Here is a 23,875-nt window from a genome sequence, read left to right as displayed (position 1 = left end):
TACTGCCGATCATGAGTCTGCAGAAGAAAGCCATTTCCGCTGTAGGTTTTTCCTGTTTTCATAAATCCCATACACTCCACTGCTACTGTATTACGCTGCAAATTTTCGACAAGTAAATTCTGCACAGCAAAGTTATTATTATTAGTGATTATTTTGGTGCTTCTACGCCAGAAACTGGTGTGGAAACACTGATAAACGCCTTATAGACCCCCAGAAATTAGCTCAGTTCCTAACTTGCAAAAATGGATGCACAAGACTCTCCAATATTTTGAATCTTGTTCTCTCAAGAAATAATTAACCACATGTGTGTTGCTAATATTACTCTGCAATACCTCAGTCCTGCATTTTAGATGTATTATTGATGACCCGTGACCCAGAAATCAATTCTACACTCTCCAGTTTGACAGTCCCAGGCTTTCAGCACATACACGCGCTCACACATGACTTTGGCACTTTATACTGGAAACATTCCCAGTGTAGGTGTCTCGCACAACAAAGAATCATTCTAAAACCCTCAGTGCTTTCAACCGAGCAGACTGAAGAGCTAGATGCCCCGGCAGTGCCATGGATTCTCCGCATTCTTTGTGTTGCCAGCCTCATATTTGTACACCCTCAAGGGCCGTTTGGAGGGGGTGATGGAACACAATGTGCAGGGAGGGGATGTGTGCAGGGGGAGAGGCTCCATAATTAACAAGAGTATGTTTTCCATGATCCTTGGCAAGGTCCTCTGTCTGCACTGATGTTAAGCTTATGCTGATATAGCATAGACCCAGCTGGGAGGACAGCACTTCTGACAGTGATAGATCACCGCTCCTTACACTGGCAGTAGGCAAAAGAATCAAAAATGGTATCAGAAATGAAGTGTATTGGGAATATTACTAATTTATTCTGTTATACCCATCTGTTGAATAACATACACCTGCTTTATAAACGGAATTAGACGTGTATGTGTCACTATCCTTACACTATTCTTCCTACATACACACTGACAACAATATTACAATCCAGATGCCTGAAATAAAGTGGCACATTTACTCACCCGGTCGCTGTAGTTCACAGAAAGTGCATTGTCCGACGACAATGCACCGTGCCGCGATTCACTGGGATCAAGCACCCGATATCCTGCATGTGTCGCTTCCCTGCTCAGGTCCGACATAGTTCACCATCTTTTTAGTGGTGCATATAAGTGGTTGGACTTGCGATTTGAAAGTTAAATCCCACACTCAGTCCGAATCAGTCGGATCATCCGACGGCACAGCCTCTAAATTGTGTAACATGGAAGCCAGCGCAGCGGGCACAATCCCAGCGCAGACATCTGTTAAATACTGTCACAGCTTTGTAATCCCCAAAAAAGGAGCACAGTCCGACGAAAGTGATCAGCATGACCCTTAGTAAATGAGCCCCAATGAGATAAAGAATAGTATATTCGCTTGGCTTTTTGTTCTTTATTTGAAACTTTTTTGTATGCGCATGTGCACTTTTGCATCAAAATGTTCTTCACCAAAAAGTTTGCGATGGTCGATTTCTCTTTAGATTTTAACTCCTAAACCACCAGATGTATTAAAGGAAAAACCACTATGATACATGTGACCAGCTAAAAAGCCAAAAAAAACCTGCTGCACAAAGCCAATGCTCCATTGTGTGCATATTTTGGTTTTAGGCTATGTTCACATTTTTCAATAATAAAAGAATATAAACCCGAGACAGGCTGTATACATTCATGTGTATGGATAACACGGGTGTACACATACTGTGCTTTCTGCTTTTGTTCTTGTCTATTTTGGATCCCTTTTATTTTCTTTGTGTAAAAAAAGTGTAGCATACTGCTTTATCCTGAAATGTACAGTATGGATTTTGTCTCCTAGGTGACAGATTCCATTTGTGATATACATTAGAAAATGTATAGTTTATACATAGGAAGGCACAGGAAATTAACATTTTCTAGAATTTTCCCCAAGCACAATACATCACAACAGATACACCCCCTCTACATTCACAAAATCTAATTAGAATAAATGGCTTCTTTCTTATACTGATGTTCCTGGGGGCAATTATGAGGAACTGGAATTCCTTGTGGCTGCTCTATTACACCGGGGAACACTTATTTGATGCCTTAAAAGTGTTTTGAAGTATGTTTGGGTTCTCGATTCTGGAAATGACACCTACTTTTGGAGATCTGACATTGCCATCTTACCAAATATACAGGGCTCTAGCCCCGGGGCCCCCACAACTTTCACTTTTTAAGGGGCCCCCACCAGTTTCCAACAGTCAGCGACTCTGCTCAGCAAAGTCGCTGACTGTCTCTGTGTGCGATGCGCAGCGGCCCATGGCGCCCGCATCGCTCATAGGGGTCTAGGATGTCAGCTGTGTCAGTGAGACACAGCTGCCATCACTGCGGGAGTTCGCCGATGCACTGTTTTGGTGGCAGCAGGTTGTGATGGGACGCCGGCGATGGCAGCTGTGTCTTCAGTGGCCGGCGGCTGCCTGAAGAGCGAGGAAGAGCCTGCAGCGTCATGGGATCACTGGAAGGGAAGGAGAGGTAAGTATGAAGTTTATTATTTTGTGGCCATGTTCTACAGGGGACTGGCGGCTAAATTCTACAGGGGGCAGGTAGCTGTTTACTACCTGGGGCTGGTGGCTGTATTCTACAGGGGGCTGGTGGCTGTATACTACATGGGGCTGGTGGCTGTATTCTACAGGGGGCTGGTGGCTATATACTACAGAGGCTGGCAGGCTATATACTACAGGGGCTGTCAGGCTATATACTACAGGGTCTTTGCAGGCTATATACTACATGGGGCTGGTGGCTGTATTCTACAGGGGGCTGGTGGCTATATACTACAAGGGCTGGCAGTCTATATACTACAGGGGCTGGCAGGCTATATACTACAGGGTCTTGGCAGGCTATATACTACAGGGGGCTAGCAGGCTACATACTACAGAGGGCTGGCAGGCTATATACTACAGGGGGCTGGCAGGCTATATACTACAGGGGGCTGGCAGGCTGTATACTTCCAAAAACATTGTTGAAGGGCCCCCACCAGTTTGCGCCCAGGGGCCCCCACCACCCTTGATCCGGCCCTGCAAATATACACTGCTGAAACTAGTCATCACTCAATAATGTACTAAAGAAATTTTGGAAATGAATGTCAACTAATTAATAAATGTCATATTTCTGCACAAACTAGTGGACACTCAATATTGCGCTAAAGAAAATTTTAAAATGAATGGCATATGTATTTTGCAACTGTGGACTTGAGATTTTACATCAGATTTTCCTTTGCTGAAACCTTGTTTGTGATTTCTGGCGAAGAGCTGTTCTTGGACATTCACGCTGGGTGCTCCAATAATAATCAATCAACAGAAATTATTTCTTGATGGAAACAATCAACAGCTCATAAACTAGAGAGAAATTGAAGGTATTTTCGGAATCAGCAGCTCAACAATACCTGGCTTGGGTGAAAAACTCCAGGCACCACAAAATGTTTTTTTTTCCCCAGTGTTATTGAAAAGGCACCTATTTATGAAGGTAGCATTAAGGACACTAGATATTGGTTATTTAAAATATGCAAATTTGATAATGCAAACAAAAGGTGGAGCAAATCTGAAATATTTCTGCAACAATCAAAAATGGCATGTTTTTCCTCCTGTGGATTTTTAGTAGATATTCCGATACATATGGGTTTCTATTAAAGCCATCACTTTCATTAGCTGTGTAGAGGCTATATAGATATGGTCCACCATGGTCTGCATCTGCAACATAATATTGCTCTGGCATTTACCATATGAAGCCATAAGGGATGGTTGATGAGGTGGTGATTTGAGGAGCTGGATGGCCTGTAAACCTTCCCAATCCTATTGATCGGTTTCCAATTTCAGCAAATCATGAATCATTTATCATGTCCCAGACCAGCTGAGACAACATCACCTCTCATCACAGTCATAATCCTCCAATATACACAAGGGAGATTTGTATTTCACAAGACCCCAAAAGATGTGGCATTCAAAGAGAAGTCCCTGCTCAATTTTACATGGTCACCGCTTATTGGGCAGTATCAGACTGAGCAGTTCTTTGGTGGCTATTGGGCTAATAAAACTGAAGGCTACAGATATAGTTGACTTTCATCCTCTCCTTCCATTGGCTTCCCTAATCTAAAGTCAGTGACCCATATTAATGAAGGTCAAAAGCTAAAAGGCTAACATTTGTGATAAGCGAGTGATTTTATTTCTCCAATATGTAAATACTGGTGTAAAGTATAGCAAATTTAGAACAATGAAGTACAACACAGGTACAAATCAATTATCAGCCAATCACAGGATAGTGAAGGTGCCCATAAAATGACAGCAAGCATAATAAGATAATAATACAGATATTATAAAAGTATACAAATATTTATCATCTGGAAGTTCGATAATAGTCCCCATTTCTCCGTACATCTTTGCTATTCAGATACGCCACTTGGCCATGCAACAATATCCTACTGCCGGTTCAATTCTTCACACCGACAGTTTTCTTAACTTACGACCACACTTTCCTTGGCAGGGTGAGAGGGAATAGCAGTGTTCTCGTGTATAAATATTCATAAAGGTTGTGAGTAGCAGCATTTACTGCCTCATGCAATATTCACTGGAACAGCAGCAGACATTGAGCACTGAGGCAGGAACTGGTCTCCTCATCATCTGCTCTCAAGGGGGAGAAGAGGGACGAGGTCACTTGACAACCTATTGTTCTCTGCTCTGTGACAATTATTGACTCCTGAATAATTATTTTTCAATATGAATTTTAAGTGCTGAAAAATCAGAAACCTGGTATTCTATGCAGATTCCCATCAGACTGAATTGTGCATTTCATTTATTACATTACATTACATTCATTACATTATCACAAGTAATGTGAAGATAATGTGATTACATAAGGTTACAATGAGTCACATCATCCATCCCTTGGTTAATTTATGTGCAATGTCAAACAGTGTATGTTATGTTGATCAACACCACATGCAAATAAATCCTTATTATTCAAGTCATGTGCCAGTTTGTTATTTTTTAAGTTACTCCCAATGTTAGTAAGCCTGCTGTCCTATCTTCACAAAGCAGCATCCAAACAGGCATGTCAAACAAGGAGACATGGCATCAAAAATTAAGAAAATAGTGCCAAACTTAAAAGATGATGTCTTAATAAGTGGATAAAGCCTTTTAAAGGAAACCTACCATCTCGTATCTACCTATTAAGGTAGATCTGGTTGCAGGTTCTAATAAATGCCATCTGAGCCCTTTTTATGGCTAATCCTTCAGTGCCCGATAAGTTTTTTAAAATCTTTTATTGCCATAATATGCAAATTATTGAGAGAGACTACTGGGGGGTGGAGTAGCCGGAGCTGAAGCTACACGGCGCGGCTACACAGGAGCCTCTTTCGATCCTCCTACCCCGAGATCTTCAGCAGTCCTCCGCGCCCTGCATAGAATTTGTATGCGGAGCTGGCAGCTACATGTACTCGACTCCGAAGTCGGAGCTACTGCACATGCAGTAACCCAGGCTTAGGAAACCAGCATACGCACCGCCAGCTCAGCGTGGACGAGTGCGCGCAGCTACCAGGAGCTGCACACAGAAGATATAGTAGGAGGATCGAAAGAGGCTACTGGGTCTCCAATAGCATTTATTAGAGGAACCTGCCCTCCGGATCTACCTTAATAGGTAGATCCGAGATGGTAGATTTCCTTTAATGCTTGACATTTCTCCACATCAGATACTTTGGCAAAGGGCTTATGTACACAGCACAGTTTGGTACTGGAGGTTTTGAGCCTATACTCAGGGGCATAACTACAGTGGTAGTAGCCATAGCTGCCCCTATGGGGCCTGCAGTGTCAGGGGTCCCCATCATCCGACCTGACACTAACCAGCCCGACCAGCCTGCACATTGAACAGCATAATATGTTTATGACATATATGTGATGTATATATGCTGTATATGTGTGTATATTGTGTATGTGTATATTGTGTATTTATGTGTTTGTGATGTGTTCATATATGCTCTATATGTGTGGGTGTATGTGCAAGTGTATAAATGTGAGCAGAACTGTATGTTTATGTATATAGGTATATAAATGTGTGTATATATGAGTGTAATATGTATATTTTTAAGTGGGAAGGGTGACCCCATTGAGAAGTTTGCTATGGGGCCCTGCCTCTCCTAGTTATGCCCCTGCTTATACTACACTACTGACTTACAGGCTCCCTTGACTGCCATGTTCTTACCTAAAGGGTTATTCCTGTCTTAGACATTATTGTACATGATATAATATGTGGCTTTTGTAATTGCCATTCAATATGCATTACGGATACTAGCTAAGGCCCAGTTCTCCCCTGCATTTGAACCTCAGTTATTTTTTCCATTTCAAGTCCACTGAAATGAACGGAACTTTTAGACTTCCGGTATCATGATTGGAGGTCCGAACGCAGGTTTGAATTAAGCCTAAGTGACTTCAGCTGCTTCCATAATTCTTCCGGCCAGGCTGTTTTAAGTTTTTAACAGGTTAGGTTAGGTTCCAGGATTATTAAATGACAGATTAGGGAAGAGGTAGGCAGGAGGAACCCACCATCAGATCTGATAGTAGATTCCTTGTGGTAGGTTTCCTTTAATGATCAACCACTAGTTCTGCCAAACATTCTTCCCTTTTTCTTCTGTATATTATTAATCACATTCTTCTTCTTCTTTTCCCTGCATGTATTAAGATGCACACCAGTTTTGAATTGGTTAAACACTTTTAATTTCCATCCATTCATTGTCTTTAAGAATTTGACATTCCAAGAGCATTTAAACCACAAAAAGGTCTCAGCTCAACCCCAAATACGGGAGAGTCAAAGACGCTCCCATTAAGAATGTTTCTGGAAATTATTGTACTCACATAAATTTAAAAAAACTAAATTCAGTCCCCAGAACACCACTCCCTGTCAGCACCTGCAAAGTCTTTTTTTCCCATTTTATTTACCATCTTTTTCTACATTTATGATAACAAATGAAACAGGAAGGAAGGAGGACCACAAAACACAAATAAACAACCACAATAACATAGTATATCCACATGAAAATAATATAATAGTAATAAAATGGTAATTATAAAACGGAATGTGGAGTTGGAGTCTTGGAGTCATTTTGTTTAGTGAAAATTTTGAAAATATAGCAATTTCAGCTTCAAAATAAATTGATTGAATGTGAATTTATATTAATAATTAAAGCAAATATACAGGAGAAGAAATGGTAGCTGTTTAGCCACGCAATCCCAACAACCCCCCAAAGTTTACCATCCTTACAGCAGATTCCACTATATTTTAAGACCAAATCAAAAAATGTCCTGGATAGCAAAACAAAGAATATGTAATTCCAGGTTAAGCATTGGCATGTTCAACCTAGACCTCGGTTTTGTGCCAAACTATTTTTATTGCATTCTTGTGATACGTTACATATTAGTCTTTTAAGCTTATCCTCTGCAACATCATAGATGCTATCAATTTACTTCTGTCTCGCAAGGTCAGCAGACTCTCACCCTGCTGCTGACTATAGGCTATTCTATCGGAACTACAACACAGCAGATTTACTGTATGTAAAGTCTATACCTGTTCATAGTATAAACTCTGGTTGTTCTCCAGATCTAATAAAATCCCACACAAATGATGGAGCCATGGAGCTTTACTGTACCCTAAAGTTACACTCTGCCTGCCAGTCTAGTTGTAATGTTGCCGTTAAAAGGACATCTACCATAAGGTTTACTGATCGTACTTAGCAATTTCTTTTATTATAACTTTATACACTGCGATTCCAGCAATAAAGAGTTATAAAAATTATGCTAATCAGCCTGAGAGCGCCTCGTCTTTTATTTTATTAGCCCTACTGTATGATAGAAATTGCATGTCACTTGCTCTATGCACTGTGAACGGGTGGAACTTGTATTGTAATGGGGGACATCCCAGGCTGATTAGCATAATTTCTATAACTGTGTATTGCTGCAATCGCAGGCCGTGGCCTGCCCACGTTGGGTGCAGCTTTGTCACCTGAGGGTGATGCCACACGTCACGTTTTTGGACCATTTTAAATCAGGCATTTCAGTCCGTTAAAAAATGCATGCGTTTTTGAATGTTTACCATGTGTTTGGCTGGTTGTCATCTGTTCTACAGCTGCCTACACTTCTAGAAATGAAGATAAACGGGTTCAAAGCTGCCAAACGCATGTAAAACATTCAAAAACGCATGTGTTTTTAAATGGACCGAAAACGCATGCTTTAAAACAGTCCAAAAAAGTAACGTCTCACCCTAATGAGTCTCTTAGCACAGTATAGAAAAAAAGGTTCATTCCAGAAATAACATAAGAATCTAAGCACCAAACACAAGGAAGCCATATGTAAATCATCTCCTATTCCAAATACGGAAGCGGTTTCTGAGTGACAAGTAGGTAACCATTGTTAAAATGTCAATAAAAGTTAGTGGAAGGATGATGGGCACATTGTAACACTAAGGATATACACGACACTTGAGACACTGGGTTAGTGTTTAGGAGAGGAGCAGCAGTTTATCCCCTACAGCAGCATTGGCTTAGTTCCCCATGATCTTCATAAACTACACAGCGTTGAACACTGCCTCTATTGTACACTACTTATGCTGGGTGAGGCAGGTTGGTACACATACTGTATGTGGAACTGTACTTTTTCATGTACATGTGAGAGAATGGTGTTTTATATCACATTTACTAGTATCCCTATAGTAAATATTGTGAACAAAGTGCCTCTTTCCTAAGCCCTGTAGATCTATTAAACACAAACCACAATTTACATCCAAAACTATGTAGATTTTATTGAACAAAGACACAGTATTATAGAATTGGCTCTGACATCCGAAATTATTTCATGTAGGTGTGACTAGTACCCCAGACTTATTGCTTTGGTGTTTATTAGTCTATGTCAGTTGTAGTTAGTATAAATGGAGCCAACAGAACTTGGGCTTCTTGACACTGAACACAACCAGCTTCATACGTCAGGGGCCAGAATTGCCAGGTCATCTGAGATAGTTTTCCACATGCATATAAATGCACTTGAAGTATATTCTCAATGTGTAGACATGGCAGGTTCTAGGAGATTTACCCAACAGGGTGTAACTCAAAAAAATACCCTCCCCAAAGTCATTTAGATAAATAAATTGCCTCCCCGATAAAATATAATAGCTCTGTACGGTGATACGGCAGCAGAACTAAAGTGCATTCCTTAATATAGATCCAGAACTGGGCTCCATCCAGAAACAACTCCAGAACCAGGCTAAGGCTGCATTCACACAGCAGTTGGGGAACATATATACGGCTGCCGTATATACGCCGCATATACATCCCCCATTGGCTGGCAATGGGCGCACAGAGCTGTACAGAATGGTACAGTGCTGCACACGTGCGGCACCGTACCGTTCCGTACCCAGGGAAAAGACAGGACATGTCCTATCCTACCCTGTATTTCGGCGCTGTGCGCCATGTTTCGCTATGGAGAGGGACGCTCACCTCCTCTTCTGTGGGCCAACATGTGCCTCCAATGCTACGGTACGGCGGGCACACATTTGTGTGACTGTAGCCTAAGTCCAGAAAAAAATAGCACAAGGATTGAGCTCTGTCCAGAAATACAATACAAATACAATTTCAACCCCCACATGTTCCTAGAAATGGGTCTGGGTGCAGAAGTACCCCTAGCTAAGGTATAATGATGGGTATAATTATGTGTATGCCAAAACATAGAAACATCTAAAGCATCTATAAATCAGTTTACAATGAAGCAATAAAGATTTCAATGAGAGGCTCATGTCTGTGAATAATGCAGGCTCATCCGTAGAGCAAACAGGTCATGATGGGCAATAAGGAACCTTATGAACCAACTGCGTTTAATGATCTGTAGCATACGGCGCATTATAAATACTGCCCCATTACCCACGACAGATACATAGCTCAGTAGCAATGATTTAACACAGTAAATTGTGTTTTCCAAGCCATAAGTGATTCAGGGAAGCAAAACACAGAGCTACAAACATATCGTCCAGAGTAAAATCATTGCCTGCTTTACTATCCCACATATCATATTTCATGCTCAGTAGGTTCTCAGGCGTTCTCACACAGAAAGCAGTGGCGACGCATAATGCATGTCATATTTCCATCCTGCTGGGAATAGTAAATGTGCAGTGGGAAGGAATACATTGCCTCAGGGACCCCAAGTTTGGATCTTCACAGCATGGGAGAGTCTGCCTGAATGACCTCTTGGCATGAATATCGTTTTGGAGAGGAGTGCATTATCTTTATTCAGCACAATCTAGATTGGTTCCATGTAAACCATACACAATATATGAGTCCTATCACCTCTTCTTACATGTCTAATGTAACAATGCCTCTGGAACATGTTTTCTTAGTATTTTATGCTCTCCCTCCTCACTAAAGTGACACTTACTGTCAGCACTGATGGAACCTTGTCAGACTGTGCAGGAACACATCCAGCTGGCACGGTCCCAATTTACAAGGGGAATGGTAATTCCCTATAGTCAATTTATTAACAATGTTCTATGAGGAACATCACAACTCATAATTCTGATAGAAGATACTTTTACAGAGTTGGGAAAAGCTCTTTAGACATGTAAGAAACCCTAGCCATATTCCAATCAAGGGGCTGAGTTGGGCTGGTACCGTCTGGAATATACCGTACTTTTTTTTTAGCAGATCCAGGGGTAGATTCCCAATTGCTGCTTACATTTTTTCTATTTGTTGTAAACTTACCTATCATGTTTTATACTTTATTTTATGTATATGCAAATTACCTGCAGAGGCTACTCAGGGCATGGAGTAGCCTCTGTGAGCTCCTGGGGTGCCCAGAAGCCTTAGCCTCGGACAGCCTCTGCAGAGTCAATCCCCTGTACATCCTGCTGCTTGTGAACGTGGCATTGCCCACACAGGCACAATGGCTCCCAGGGTGTCACCAGATAGAGTGGAGCTCTGCACAGAAGCTACTAGTGCTGGAAGTCACCGTGTCTGCGCGGTCTGTGCCGCCATATTCTCAAGCTACACAGCCGGGCAAGGAGGCAGATCTGCAGGGCTACTTGGGCTGTGGAGTAACCTTATCCCCGGAAGCTCACAGTAGCTACTACACACCCTGAGTATCCTCTGCATATAATTTGCATAAAATAAAGTTTAAGAAACAATACTGTAATATTGGACACTCTATGCCAAACTGGTAAGATGCCCAGCCCTTTAGAGCTGTGGGTATGAATATGCGTGCCTCAGTGAATTTGCAGAGGTGACTTTGTGCCCCTATAGCCATTATAAGCTTAAAGGGGTATTCTCGTCTCGGCACTCACATTCAGTTTCATTTATCTGCCATATATAAAAATTTCTTCAATTAGATGTTATTAAAAAAAATGTTCCTGTGTGAAGATAATTTATCATAAATGTAGTCATATGATCCCTTAGAAACAAGACTGTGTCCTTGGTTACGGCCACCTCTGCTGGAGAGATTGCACAAAGAAACAAAAAGTTTCTGAATATTAAATGTCTGAGAGTTATTGCATGTCTTACAGCCGCCCTGTGGTAATGATCGCTGAATCCAGGTGGTCAGGCAGAGCTCATTAGCGCATGTCTGGCCACTGCTGCCAGAGTGTGACGTGGTCGTATCCGGGGAAGCTATCTGGTTTCTAAGGGACAACATGGCAACATTTATGAGAAATTATCTTCACACAGGAACATTTTTTTTATAACATCCAATTGAAGAAATGTTTACATGTGGCAAATGAATTTAATTAAATGTGAATGCGCAGATGAGAATACCCCTTTAACATTAGTATTATGTTTAGTTCTCTCTGTATACCTTATTGTAACATCAACAGGAGCTAGACAGGACCAAGCAAGTTCTCGAAACACAACATCAAAGAAACCCCTATCACTATCATCATACCGGAAGACATAGAGTGGAGATGAAACCAAGCGTGTATAAAATCTCATAACCTACATCTACCATATTATTATGTCTAATACAGAGTTTTGTACTCAATAGCCTTATTCCATACACCTTCTAGCTACAAATTTCTACTGTAAACTCAGTTCCTGACATAAATTTTGTGCAATTTTCTACACACAGATGACTAAAAACCATTTTATTATAAATTGGTACACATTCTAATGAGATTCTTAGAGTGCATTTTTTTATACAAACTGCTTTTTCATACAAAATTCAAGGCTAGAAACCCCATTTAAGCAACTAAACAAAAAATGTATATCCCAAAGTGCTTTGTTCTACACAGTCTAAGAATTCCTTCAGGTTTTTTACTCTACACAATATATCTAAAGATGTCCTACTTCCATAGATTGCCTATATACATATAAACTGTACAGCCAAGGTCCACAACTCCATAACTCAGAGACTAAATTACATGCATTTTCCATGTTAACACAATCTTAACTCTATGTACAAGATTAATAAAGTCTCTCATTGTTGCTTATGGGTATAGTGTTTGTTTCCATGCTCTTACTATTTGGGCGCTAAGCATATTACACTTTATTCTTATGCGTGTGACACTTGTTAGAGTGTCCATGTGAAGAACTGAAGGCAACACCCAAGGAAGCTCAGTGTTTTTGAAGAAGCGTGAGCAGTATCTGAGGTGGGAAAAAGGTCAATGTTTTTTGGCTGGGTTGATATCCAGCACAAGTTTACAGATAAATAACCTTTATGTTTAACTAGGAAAAGCCAAAAGAAGACATAACATTTTACAAGACAAACTGCTTCAAGCTTAAGGTTTATTGTAGAGCATAGAGCATAGTGACCTTCTGCTTTAGTCTCCTAAGATCTGCTCTTCTCACAACTATCTCCAGGACTTCGCTCATGCATCCACCATACTTTCTACCAAAACACATCAGTGTCCCCCACCTTCCAAAATTTCAAAGGTCAAATGTAACCTGGAAACCTATCTTTAATAAGAGCTCTGTTATGCTCCCTCACCTAGTATTTCCATCTAGCCCTCCAATACACTGTAGATTGTGAGCCCTCATGGGCAGAGTCCTCCTTCCACTTGTACCAATTCAACGTAATTTACTGTCCTTTTTACATACTTTCTCTTTTTTTCTGTAATGCATGTGAACTTCTTGAATGGACAACACCAATGGTGCTCTATAAAATTTTTTTGGGCTTCCATGCCCCTGAAACATTATGGGGCACTACTCTCACATACCACGTGCTGGATAGTAAGAACGCCAGACGAGGTTAGTACATGGTTATTTTTTTAACAAGCCCTCCCCAACCCGGCTCCAAGTTTTTCCTCCCCTTTAAGCTTGCTGTGTTTATGACCTAGTTGTGGACCAAGCCATAGACATGCATGCTATGTAAGCTCATCCTTTACTGACAAAAAAGATCAAACATTTAGAAAACGACAATGCTCATTCCATTCGATTCCCTATCTTCTACTGTACCAGGAGCCTGGCATACATTTCTGATCATATCACTGATCTTGACAAAAAAACTGCATTAGACTACTCGTATCTTATGTGTGCAACCACAGTTATTGCTTATCTTTTCTAAATTAACATGTGGACTGAGGATGATAAACAAATTGGTTTTTTTTAATCTATTTCTGCTACATCATAAAGTAATAGTAAAACTTCAGTATAGTGAATAGTACTGAATGGTCTGATCTAAATAAGAGTGACCTGAGGTTTACCCAGTAAACATATATGAATAAGCATAAGAGTAAAATATGATCCCCGCTAATCCCACTTCCAGCCTAAAATAATCTCTTTTACTTTAAGACAGTGTCGCCACCACAGACATAGTAACACTGTCTGTGCACCTCCTATTCTGGGTCCCATTTCCATTAGAGATATTTATATTGTTCAGCTACAAGGTATACCGTAGTCAGCAAGTGGCACATACAGTTTAGCTCACGTCATCATGAGTAATATTAACGGAAAACACTGTCTCCACCATTTACTAAATTTGGCTCCTTGGTTCATTTACTGAAAAGCTTGTTCATCATCAGGAGTCTCTGTATACAATTAGAAAGGAAAACTACTCTGTAATATCTGATGGCACCACTAGCTCTCTATTCACTGTATACTTACACTGTAGCAATGGTGTATCTGTAGTATATACTGTAAATGACTCATGATTTAGCAACTAATTGGTTCCGGGATGGTGAGAAATCAATTCACGACAAAAGAGATCAGAGGCGAAAAGTGGATCAAGGACCATTAATACTGTAAAAGCAATGATGGAATAAAATCAATGATCTTAAAAAACCTCAATAGAGACAAGTGCATTATATTAACAAAACACTGAAACAAGGTAAATGTTTCCACTCATTTGTATACACCTCACTACTGAACACCATACTCTTACATAATGCACAGCGTTGTACATTACAATTAAAGCAATGAGGCAAAACTGCAATACTGAGCACAGCCATTGCAAACAATACAGCCTTAAAGGGGTTGGCAACTTTACCCCATGTGTGTAAGTGTGGGAGGCAGTATATTAGGAAATTTACTAATATACAGGCGGTCCCCCACTTAAGAACACCTGACTTACATACGACCCCTAGTTACAAACAGACCTCTGGATTTTAGTAATTTTCTGTACTTTAGTCCTAGGCTACAATAATCAGCGATCAGTTATCAAAGGTGTCTGTAATGAAGCTTTATTGCTAATCCTGGTTCTTATGACAACCTAACATTTTTAAAATCCAATTGTCACAGAGACCAAAAAAATTTTGGCTGGGGTTACAATAATAAAGTATACGGTTCCGACTTACATACAAACTCAACTTAAGAACAAACCTACACAACTTATCTTGAATGTAACCCGGGGACTTCTGTACATCTATTATAAGTTCTGCCCAGCTTTCTTGAAATGTAAAGTAAAGCCTCATGACCTGAAATCCTCATACATGTGTGCTGGTTCTCGACACTCACCCTTCCAGTATCCCTTCCCAAAAAGAAGCTTCCCTCCCTGTCAGTATTTTTTATGGGTAATTACATTTCCCCAGTGGATATTGCTCAGAGAAGGTGAGTTTTTTCCTTCAAAACATTTAATTGAAAACAAAACAAAAAGGTTAGGCCAATGGGAAATTATATTTAGCCAAATTTCAACTGAAATGGGTCTTCTCACCTTAGACCTTTACTTGCTATAAATGTCTCTGGGACCTGCATCTGTCTTGAGAACATAGAATGGAGAGCCCATCCCCCAGATTTTGTGAATAAACAGGTGGACATGCATGCACAGCTCACTCTCTATTCCTTTCTATTTCACTTCAGAAAAAAAGGGAAGCCTACTTACTGAGGTGCTTTCAGAACTCATGCAGGGCCACCTCTGGATTCACAGCAGCCACGGCCAAAACTTACTGGACCATGATCTCAGGATAAGTGGTCCCATATCTTTAAGATATTTCTATTCAATGAATAAGCTATTACTGGGGTGCTATCTAGTTTTAAAATTCTTATGGAATTTTGAGATTATAGAACTGATCCCATTTTGGACACTCTGACATGTATGCCCGTCCACTCTGCATAGAAAACAGCGCTGCACGGCCATACACATGGGGAACAATAGAGAATACTCTATTTTTCCACCATGTACAGCCACCGGACCGCCATTGCTGTCTATGGCGACGTTTGCAGCCGCATATACATCCCCCCCAGACGGTCGTGTGAATGTACCCTTATGCTTACATTTTCCTGTAGTGCCACTACATGGACATTTAAAGGTTGTTGGGAGACCCGTATTTGGCAACTATTGTACTTATACAAGAAACTGACATAGCAATCCAAAAAAGAAAAAAAATGCCCAAATCATGACAGGTCTTCATAAGCTAGAATGTTTTATAAAAGATTATATAGGTTATCATCATTATGCAAGTCATTATGGAATAGTCAGGAACATAAGAGAATGGCATGGATCACAATAAATACAATTATGTTATTTCTAGCTTTCAAGAATATCCCAGTACCTGAAGCATAAGAGACTTTCCTCACATATGATAAAGTACATTGAAATGATCTGAGGCTCCCAAATAGGATGACCGCAATAAAGTTCAACACAATAATCTGACTGGGAATCCATAACTTTCTTCAGAATAATATTTGTATGAAGGTAACTACTTCTCATCTGTAATTATTTATGATACATATATGTGCCCCTATCACACCCATGCATGACTCCAAACCGGGACGTATAAACTCTACAGTATGTGAATGAATCTGGAAAAGTTAGAAATCCAAGGGTGGAGCAGTATAAGCAGCCGCATACCCAGCCGCCTTCACACCTAATTTCTGCCAGGTCTTATTCTAACGAAAAAGAGGGCAAAATAGACTTTTATTTTAGTTGTGAAACACTTCCCAACCTGCTGCTCTCATATGAATACTTTAACAGAATCAAGAGTGATCAACAATTTACATATAGCTTAGACATTGGTAGATTTACATAATATTTCCTTTCATTCCCTTTTTTAATAACCAGCACATAAATAAGCAATGCTTTGTCCATCAATAAGGTGCTTTACTTTACCAAGCCATCCAAAAATGCAAACATATATATGAAAAAAAGCCCCATAATAACAATGTGGTAAGAAAATCAAGATCAGATCTCAAAAATCAACATAGAGAACCACAGTATATCTAAGCAAACATTTATATGGAAAATAAACACAATTGTATGATAGGACTGATAAATGCCAGAGTAGACTCATGCATTCAGAGATTAAGTCCCATAGTAGTGAGCAGAACATGGTGATAGAATGCTCAAGATACGTCTTCATTCACAAAAATACACATAACAAAAATTTTCATAATTTACAACAGGCATAAAGAATGGCAACAGTCACTCAGTTTAGCTTGTATCCTGAATGACCTAACTGCCTAGTAATGAAAATATATGTTACCTATAACCAATTCACCATGTATTAGGATTGCAGTTACTATGCCACAAAGCACCAACACTTATATTTATAGATGTATAGTCAAACCAATGAAACTCAGATAGATTGGAGAGTCAAGCAGTATCTCAGCTAAATTGTCGGGATAGAGATTTATACAAACCATCTCTATGATAAAAGAACTGCTACAAAAGAAGTTACCTCTGTCATGCATTATATTGAAGAACAATACTTAGGTTAGTTGGGACACACACACCATCATCTGTTCTTTGGATTTTTTGGTGCCAGGACTACAGTAGAAGGAGCCATAAGAATAGGGCTGCAGCCACAGGGCTCCATTCTCCAAAATAGGCCAAAGGGGTTTATTTTAAGCCACTGCTGGGACTGAACACAATGGACATAAAACTTTAGGAAAAAGCTCCCTGTATATATACTATGCATTTCCAAAGGGTTCTCTTCAGCCAACAAAATTAAAAATTGACTCTCTTTTTCCGGTGCATTTGGTATATGTTGGAATATCAACTAGACTAAACTATTCCATTAAAGTTTATTAAACAATATATAGTTACAATAGACAATGTATCACACTGAATGCCTAGTTTTACATCATGGGTATACAATAGAAACTGTATCTAGCTTTATGTAAAATGAATATAATAGGACATAAGACATAAAGTTGCCAATGTTCCCCATACATGTGTCCTCCTAATGACTATTTTATTGGATATAATAAGAAGCATCTACATCCTTAGCTGTACTCCAGTTTGACAAGGCAGGAGAAATAAATTGCATTCTACACATCATTCCATTGATAAGACAAATAATATACTTCTCAGATAATGTAACATGCCAAGTCTTGTAAAAGAGGAGAAGTTATCTACAGCACTTCTGATATCAAGACGTGCGTTCTCTTCCATGGCCATGTTACACATTCCAGTCTGAGATTTGGGTATGTTATTCATTCCATATTCACATTGGGTAAATAACTCTGGTTTGTTAAAACTCAACTGATAACGAAGTAAGTGCAAGGGCGGAAATACATGGTGCGGGTGCGGAGCCAATTAACAAATTTCTCTGATAATTCATTACAAAATTATTATTTAACTATTATATCATGTTAACCATATATGTCACTAAATAATAATTTTGTAATGAACTAATGATAAAAGGCATTAATTGGATGGGAACAGCCACTTCATAACTGCGGTCGGCTGCTCCATGGCCACACAGTGGGGGAGATTTATCAAGCTGCCTAAGAGTAAGAATGTGCTTAGTTGCCCATGGCAACCAATAACAGGTCAGATTTCATTTTACCAGTGCTCATGAATATTTTAAAGGGGAGCTGTAATTGGTTGCCAACTAAGCACATGCATATTCTTAGACAGCTTGATAAATACCCCCCAGTGTATTGGTACCCCAATAAGGAGATCCTATCCAAGACATCATACAGAAGCAGTGAAGTATGTCTGAATGTATGCGTATCCACATGCTGCATAAAATCTACTAAGAGTATGTGTGGAAACTGAAATTTACTACAGATGCAATTCCACAAGCATCAAAAAACAGGTTACATCGCTTTCTTCTGATGCATTTTCATGCCGCGATTCTGCTGTGGGAGGGGGCGCAGCTCAACCTTTGCATTGCAGGGTACTTTTCATGAAGTTATGTGCTACATGTATGGAGTATGTTACATGAAAGAGTAAAACCCTTCTGCAATGAAATACATAACAACAAAAAATGTATCACTTGGAATAAATGCAGAAGTTCAGCCCTGTGTGATATACCCTTACACTGTTAGACCATGTAACCAGTAAATAGTAGGGCAGTCAGTAGGATAACCACCAGATTTCTTTTATCCTATATAAAAGTGCTATCTAAATATTCACATTCTTCTGCCTTTGGAGTATAAGATGGTGATACATATAAGTAAAGTGGACCTAAACCAACGATTTCAGCAGGATTGGCAAACTACATTTTAGTAAAGTAGGTGTCCTGGCATTCATAGAGTAACTGGACATGCAATGACTAATTCATCAGAGTTGTCAGGTAATGGTGCATTCCCTTTCTTCATCAGGAACACATAGGGGGACATGTATCACTCCTATTGTGTTCTTTTTCGAGCAACTTTTCGCAGTTTGCGACTTTTTAGGTGCAGAATCAAGCAACGTACCAAAGCTCGATGTTTGTTCAAATTGTACAACTTTTGGGCTCCAAAATTGTCCCATTCTTGCACCTAATAAGTCATAAAACAGAGCATGTTAGACCCAGACTTACTTCCGCAACTACTATTTGGGACTAAAAAGTCGCACACCGAAACAAAAAGTTGCAAAAGTGAGACTAAAGAGGTACCTTATCACACGTATCACAAAGGGAATAAACCCAAGATACATTGCAATGATTAAGTAGGACAACTTCAGGAAACTTGAAAAAGTGGCAGCCAAAAATCTATATCTCTGGGCTAAACGAGCATTCTGTCTAAAGCTATTGACTGAGCGTGGCTCGTATCATGGTATATTCACGTCCAGCAGACGTTATGACACCCTTAGGCCCCTTCCACACTAGCGTTGCAATTCACGTCAGAGGCTGATCAGGGTACGATCAGGGTTTGGTCAGTGAAAAACTGACATTTTGCATCAGAGTGCAATAAGTTTTCAGTCAGAGTTTGTTCAGTGTCTCAGTTCTTCACGCGCGTTTTCAATGCAATTTCAATGCATTTTTCATGCGCAGGTAATGCGCGTGAAAGGACTCAGGACTGAGGTCTATCTTTTCAATGGCAATTGATGCGTGAAAAACGCATTGCACTTGCATTGGACTTACAAGTGTCTCAGAGTGCAATGTGTTTTTGATGCATCTCCATAGACTTGTATGGTGCGTTTTTCACGAGCGTGACCTGGAAAAGTAGAGCATGTCGAGATTTAAGCGCGTGTTATAAAAACGCGCTTTTGTGCGTGAAAAAAAATGCAAGGCTGAAAAGACCCATTGATTATAATGGGTCAGAGTGCAATGCAAGTTCTGCACGTCAAAAACGCAAGTGTGAAAGGGGCCTAAGGCAGTGATGGCGAACCTTTTAGAGACAGAGTGCCCAAACTGCAACCAAAATCCACTTATTTACTGTGAAGTGCCAACGTGGCAATGACTTATTGCTACCTGTTCTTCGACATCTTTCAATTGTATCGGCCGCCTGAGGCCACCAATACAGTGGAAAGAAGGAGGGCATATTCAGATTATCATTGCATCTTCTCTGAAGGGTCTCTCTGTACAGAGAGAACGGTGGGTACAAAATGAGGACCTCCAAATATAATGCAGTTCTTTCAACACCTTCTCACTTATCAAACAGTTCCAAACAGTCAATGAAGTGTTGCTGTAAAATAGAGCTGAGAGCAGCATCTAAGTTGCCTAGGACTGCAGGAAGATTTGATGGATTTGGTCCTGTTTGGTGAACTCTGTCCTGGGGCGAGTGCCCACAGAAAGGGCTCTGAGCGCCATAGGTTTGCCACCACTGCCCTAAGGGTAGTGTAATGTGGACAAATTGCATTTTTTATGTGTTGTGCGTTTTTATGCGGATATGCATACAGTTTTTTTTATCTGTAACCCGACATTATTTCCAAGAAAAATCTGCCTGAAATCCACATCAATATTTGTTTGCGGAATACACAAGCTCATACAGAGTATAATCCATCCAAAAAACGCGAAGCCAGAGCAGAAAAGTGATATGATTATTAATATATTTCCTGATAGGCAAAACAATTTTTGTGTGGAAAAGAGAAAACATTGTAGGGTATTTATTTTTTGACTTCGGCAGAAAGCTGTTTTTTTTTCTTTGCCTTGCTGCGCTCATTATGCTCAATTTATGAAGTGTTGGTCTTTTTCCAACACTCACATCTTTTCTTTTTTTGGGTGCACTATTTGGGCATAAATTTGAAATCCCACCACTTTTCCTGTGCTTCTGGTTTTCCAACAATGTTTTTTTTGCACACTTAGGCCCCTTTTACACCCGCTAGTGTGATGCGATGAACTTGCATGAAACTCGCAATGCGTGCTGCCCGGATCACACGGCCCGAACGCTGCAAACCGGAACTGAACCCAGCATGTCAATTCAGTTCCGGTTTGCAGCGTTCGGGCTGTGTGATCCGGGTAGCACGCATTGCGAGTGTGATGCGAGTTCATCACATCACACTCGGGAGTGCAGAAGGGGCCTTAGGGTGGTTTGACATTGGTATTTTTTTTTTAGATCAGTGATTTTTCACTGAACCCATTTTGGCTTATGGACACATACAGATTGAATCAGTGAATCAGATTCACTGATACCTTACTGACCCATACTTTTCATTTAGCTTTTTCACACTTCTGTTTTTATCACTGATCAGTGATCAATTTAGAACCTGTTCATTTTGTGATCACTTACAACTGTGGAAAGTGTGAAAAAGGCCATTGTAAATAATGGGTCAGAAAGGCATCGGTGATAAATCACTGACGCCAGGAAGAGGAAACCAATCTGTATGTGTCCACAAGCCAAAATAGGTTCAGTGAAAAATTACTCAGGTGAAAAAAGAATGCCAATGTGAAGCCACCCTTAGGGCTGCAAAATGCAGGTCTATGGAGTTCTAATTGACCATCATGAATGGGGAGACAGTTCTAAACCGTTGTGCAGCAATTCATAAACCCTTTGTGCCACATCTAACTGGGTCACAATTTATTAAATGCCTCACAATGTGTACATTGCTTTTTCCAAATCACATTCACTTGAATGATACCTCTAATACTCTGTAGTGTAAATATCCACAAAAATCTGCACTGAAACAATATGTAATGTATGGCGATAGACTTAGGGGGTCATTGATTATAGCACTTCAAACGGAAAACTGGTGGTGTTTTTTTTCTTATCCTACTGTGCCTCTTGCGCCGGAATTTATGAAGTGTTGGCGCCACAATATTGGTGTTTTCCGATACTGTAGATGTTTGGTGCCGCTTGTTTTCTGGCGCTTCAACTTTTATGACATGTATTTTGGCACAATTGGTGGAGCAAAAAGAGAGCAGCTAATAGCTGATCTAGGGAGCTATAAACCTTTTAGTCCATGCGCCAATTCACTAATCACTTGCACCTAAATTTACATCCCACTGAAAAATATAGCACAGTTCCAGCGCCACCCTGCGCCAAAAATAATAAATGCCCCTCTCAGTGTCCAGTGGCTTACTAAAGACTGGGTGGCTGTGTTTATCAGCCCATCCTGCCAGTGCAGTCCATCCAGCTGAGGGATCATGTCTTCTGTTTAGATCCATTTGTACCTACATGTACTTCCAAACTTTCCCACGTAACATTGTGCTCCATTTGTCGAGTCTGCTATAAAACTTTGTAGGCAGTTCAGTAAAATTATAATAAGATGAACTGATGACCACAGAGGACGCCTATAACATGCTGAACATGATGTGACACCTGTCAAACTGGCTACATAGCTGTCATTACTATGACCTCAGTAAGGATGGATTCTCACACAAGGTATTTTACGGACTAGTGCCATAAATTGCATCCGTGTACATCAATACTCCGGCACAATATCAGAAGCATATGAGACTATACCCTTTGGGCCTGATATTGCACTTCAGTATTGATTTGATGTCTAGTTTGTTTATTAAAAAGTTAAAAATTTCTTAGAGGCGAAGCTAGAAATCATCATACTATAATATGCCAAGAAAAATAACACTTACTTTCTAAAGACCAAAGTACATTCTGACAATGATACATAACAACATTTACATTCAGTCAAGAGAAGAGTCAGTTATGAATGGAAATCTCATCTTATGTGACTTTACAATAACCCACTGCACAATATTGTGACCATGGGAATCCGGATTGGATTATCTGATCTTTCTATAAAACTTCCAATTCAATCACAGATAGAATTGTGTGTAAATAGGGTCATTGGAGATGACCCCACTGTAGCAAATAGCTGACTTTAAACTTTAATTTGGTAATGATGGAAAATCATCCCAATGCCCAGGTGATAACACATCTAATGGACTATGGGTCACTTTGGTTTGATAAATTGGGATATGAAGAATCAGGTGGATTTACAGCACCTTCTTGAAAGTTTCTTGGGTGGCACAGGGCAGAGTGATGGACTCACCAGTTTATGGGCTCCGGTCTCAGCTGCTTGTGTAAGGCAACAGAAAATCCAAAGAAGCTGCCCTTGTCCCCATCCTTGATGAGAGTGTGTGTGACATCCAGATTAAAGCCCCTGACCAGGTCCCCGGACATGACATGGCACAGGGTGAGGAGCGCTGCCCATGCTGCGGGCATGCTGCACAGTGACTGCCGGAACTCCACAGGATGAAGCGAGGATCCCCCTCCTGCCAGCAGCAGCTGAGCCGTGGGCAAGGTCACTCCAACAACTGCAGCCTTGCCCGCTGCTGTCACCCAGGCGGCACCCAGACAGAGATAAGGCAGGGGCAGGCTCTGACACAGGACAAGCCCCCTGGCCGGGGAGCAGGTGGATGAGGAGCCGCCTCGCTGCTTCTGTCACCACACACCAGGCTGACGTCACTTCTCACCAGCTCACAGCATGACGTCACTCGCGCCAGTAATTCCTGCATCAGTGAGCTCATGCATCAATGTACTGCATGATATTGACTCGCTATCTGCCTGCAGAGGGGGACAGTGCCGGTAACCAGCGCATAACAATGGCGCTTACTACAACAGTGACATCTACAGGCTGATAGGAGAACATACTACTACAGCTGTCACCGAATAACCACATCTGTCACTACAATCTCTTCATTTATAGCCTAAGTTTCCTTGAGTTGCGCCTATTTTATATAACTTAGAGTATTTTAACTATGTATTTTAAGTAAGTACAGGCAGTCCCCGGGTTACATACAAGATAGGGTCTGTAGGTTTGTTCTTAAGTTGAATTTGTATGTAAGTCGAAACTGTATATTTTATCATTGTAATCC

At 40.5% G+C, this 23,875-nt stretch overlaps 1 protein-coding gene across 4 annotated transcripts in view; it reads right to left on the bottom strand.

Moving 5' to 3' along the window:
* The window catches only part of ITGA7 (integrin subunit alpha 7), a 103,923-nt gene extending 80,363 nt beyond the window's left edge, over positions 1–23,560 (bottom strand). For 3 of the 4 annotated variants that reach the window (XM_072135107.1, XM_072135105.1, XM_072135106.1), the window contains exon 1: positions 23,050–23,560. In XM_072135107.1, coding sequence (XP_071991208.1) covers positions 23,050–23,222 — 173 coding nt within the window. In that variant the 5' untranslated portion in view covers positions 23,223–23,560. The remainder of the gene's footprint in view (positions 1–23,049) is intronic. The other variant, XM_072135104.1, reaches the window with a different exon arrangement.
* Positions 23,561–23,875: the final 315 nt, after the last annotated feature.

Source organism: Engystomops pustulosus, chromosome 2, assembly GCF_040894005.1.
Source record: "Engystomops pustulosus chromosome 2, aEngPut4.maternal, whole genome shotgun sequence".
In the NCBI taxonomy this organism is placed as follows: Eukaryota; Metazoa; Chordata; class Amphibia; order Anura; family Leptodactylidae; genus Engystomops; species Engystomops pustulosus.
Note: the sequence above shows the minus strand (reverse complement) of the source record. Positions and strands in the feature narration are given on the sequence as shown.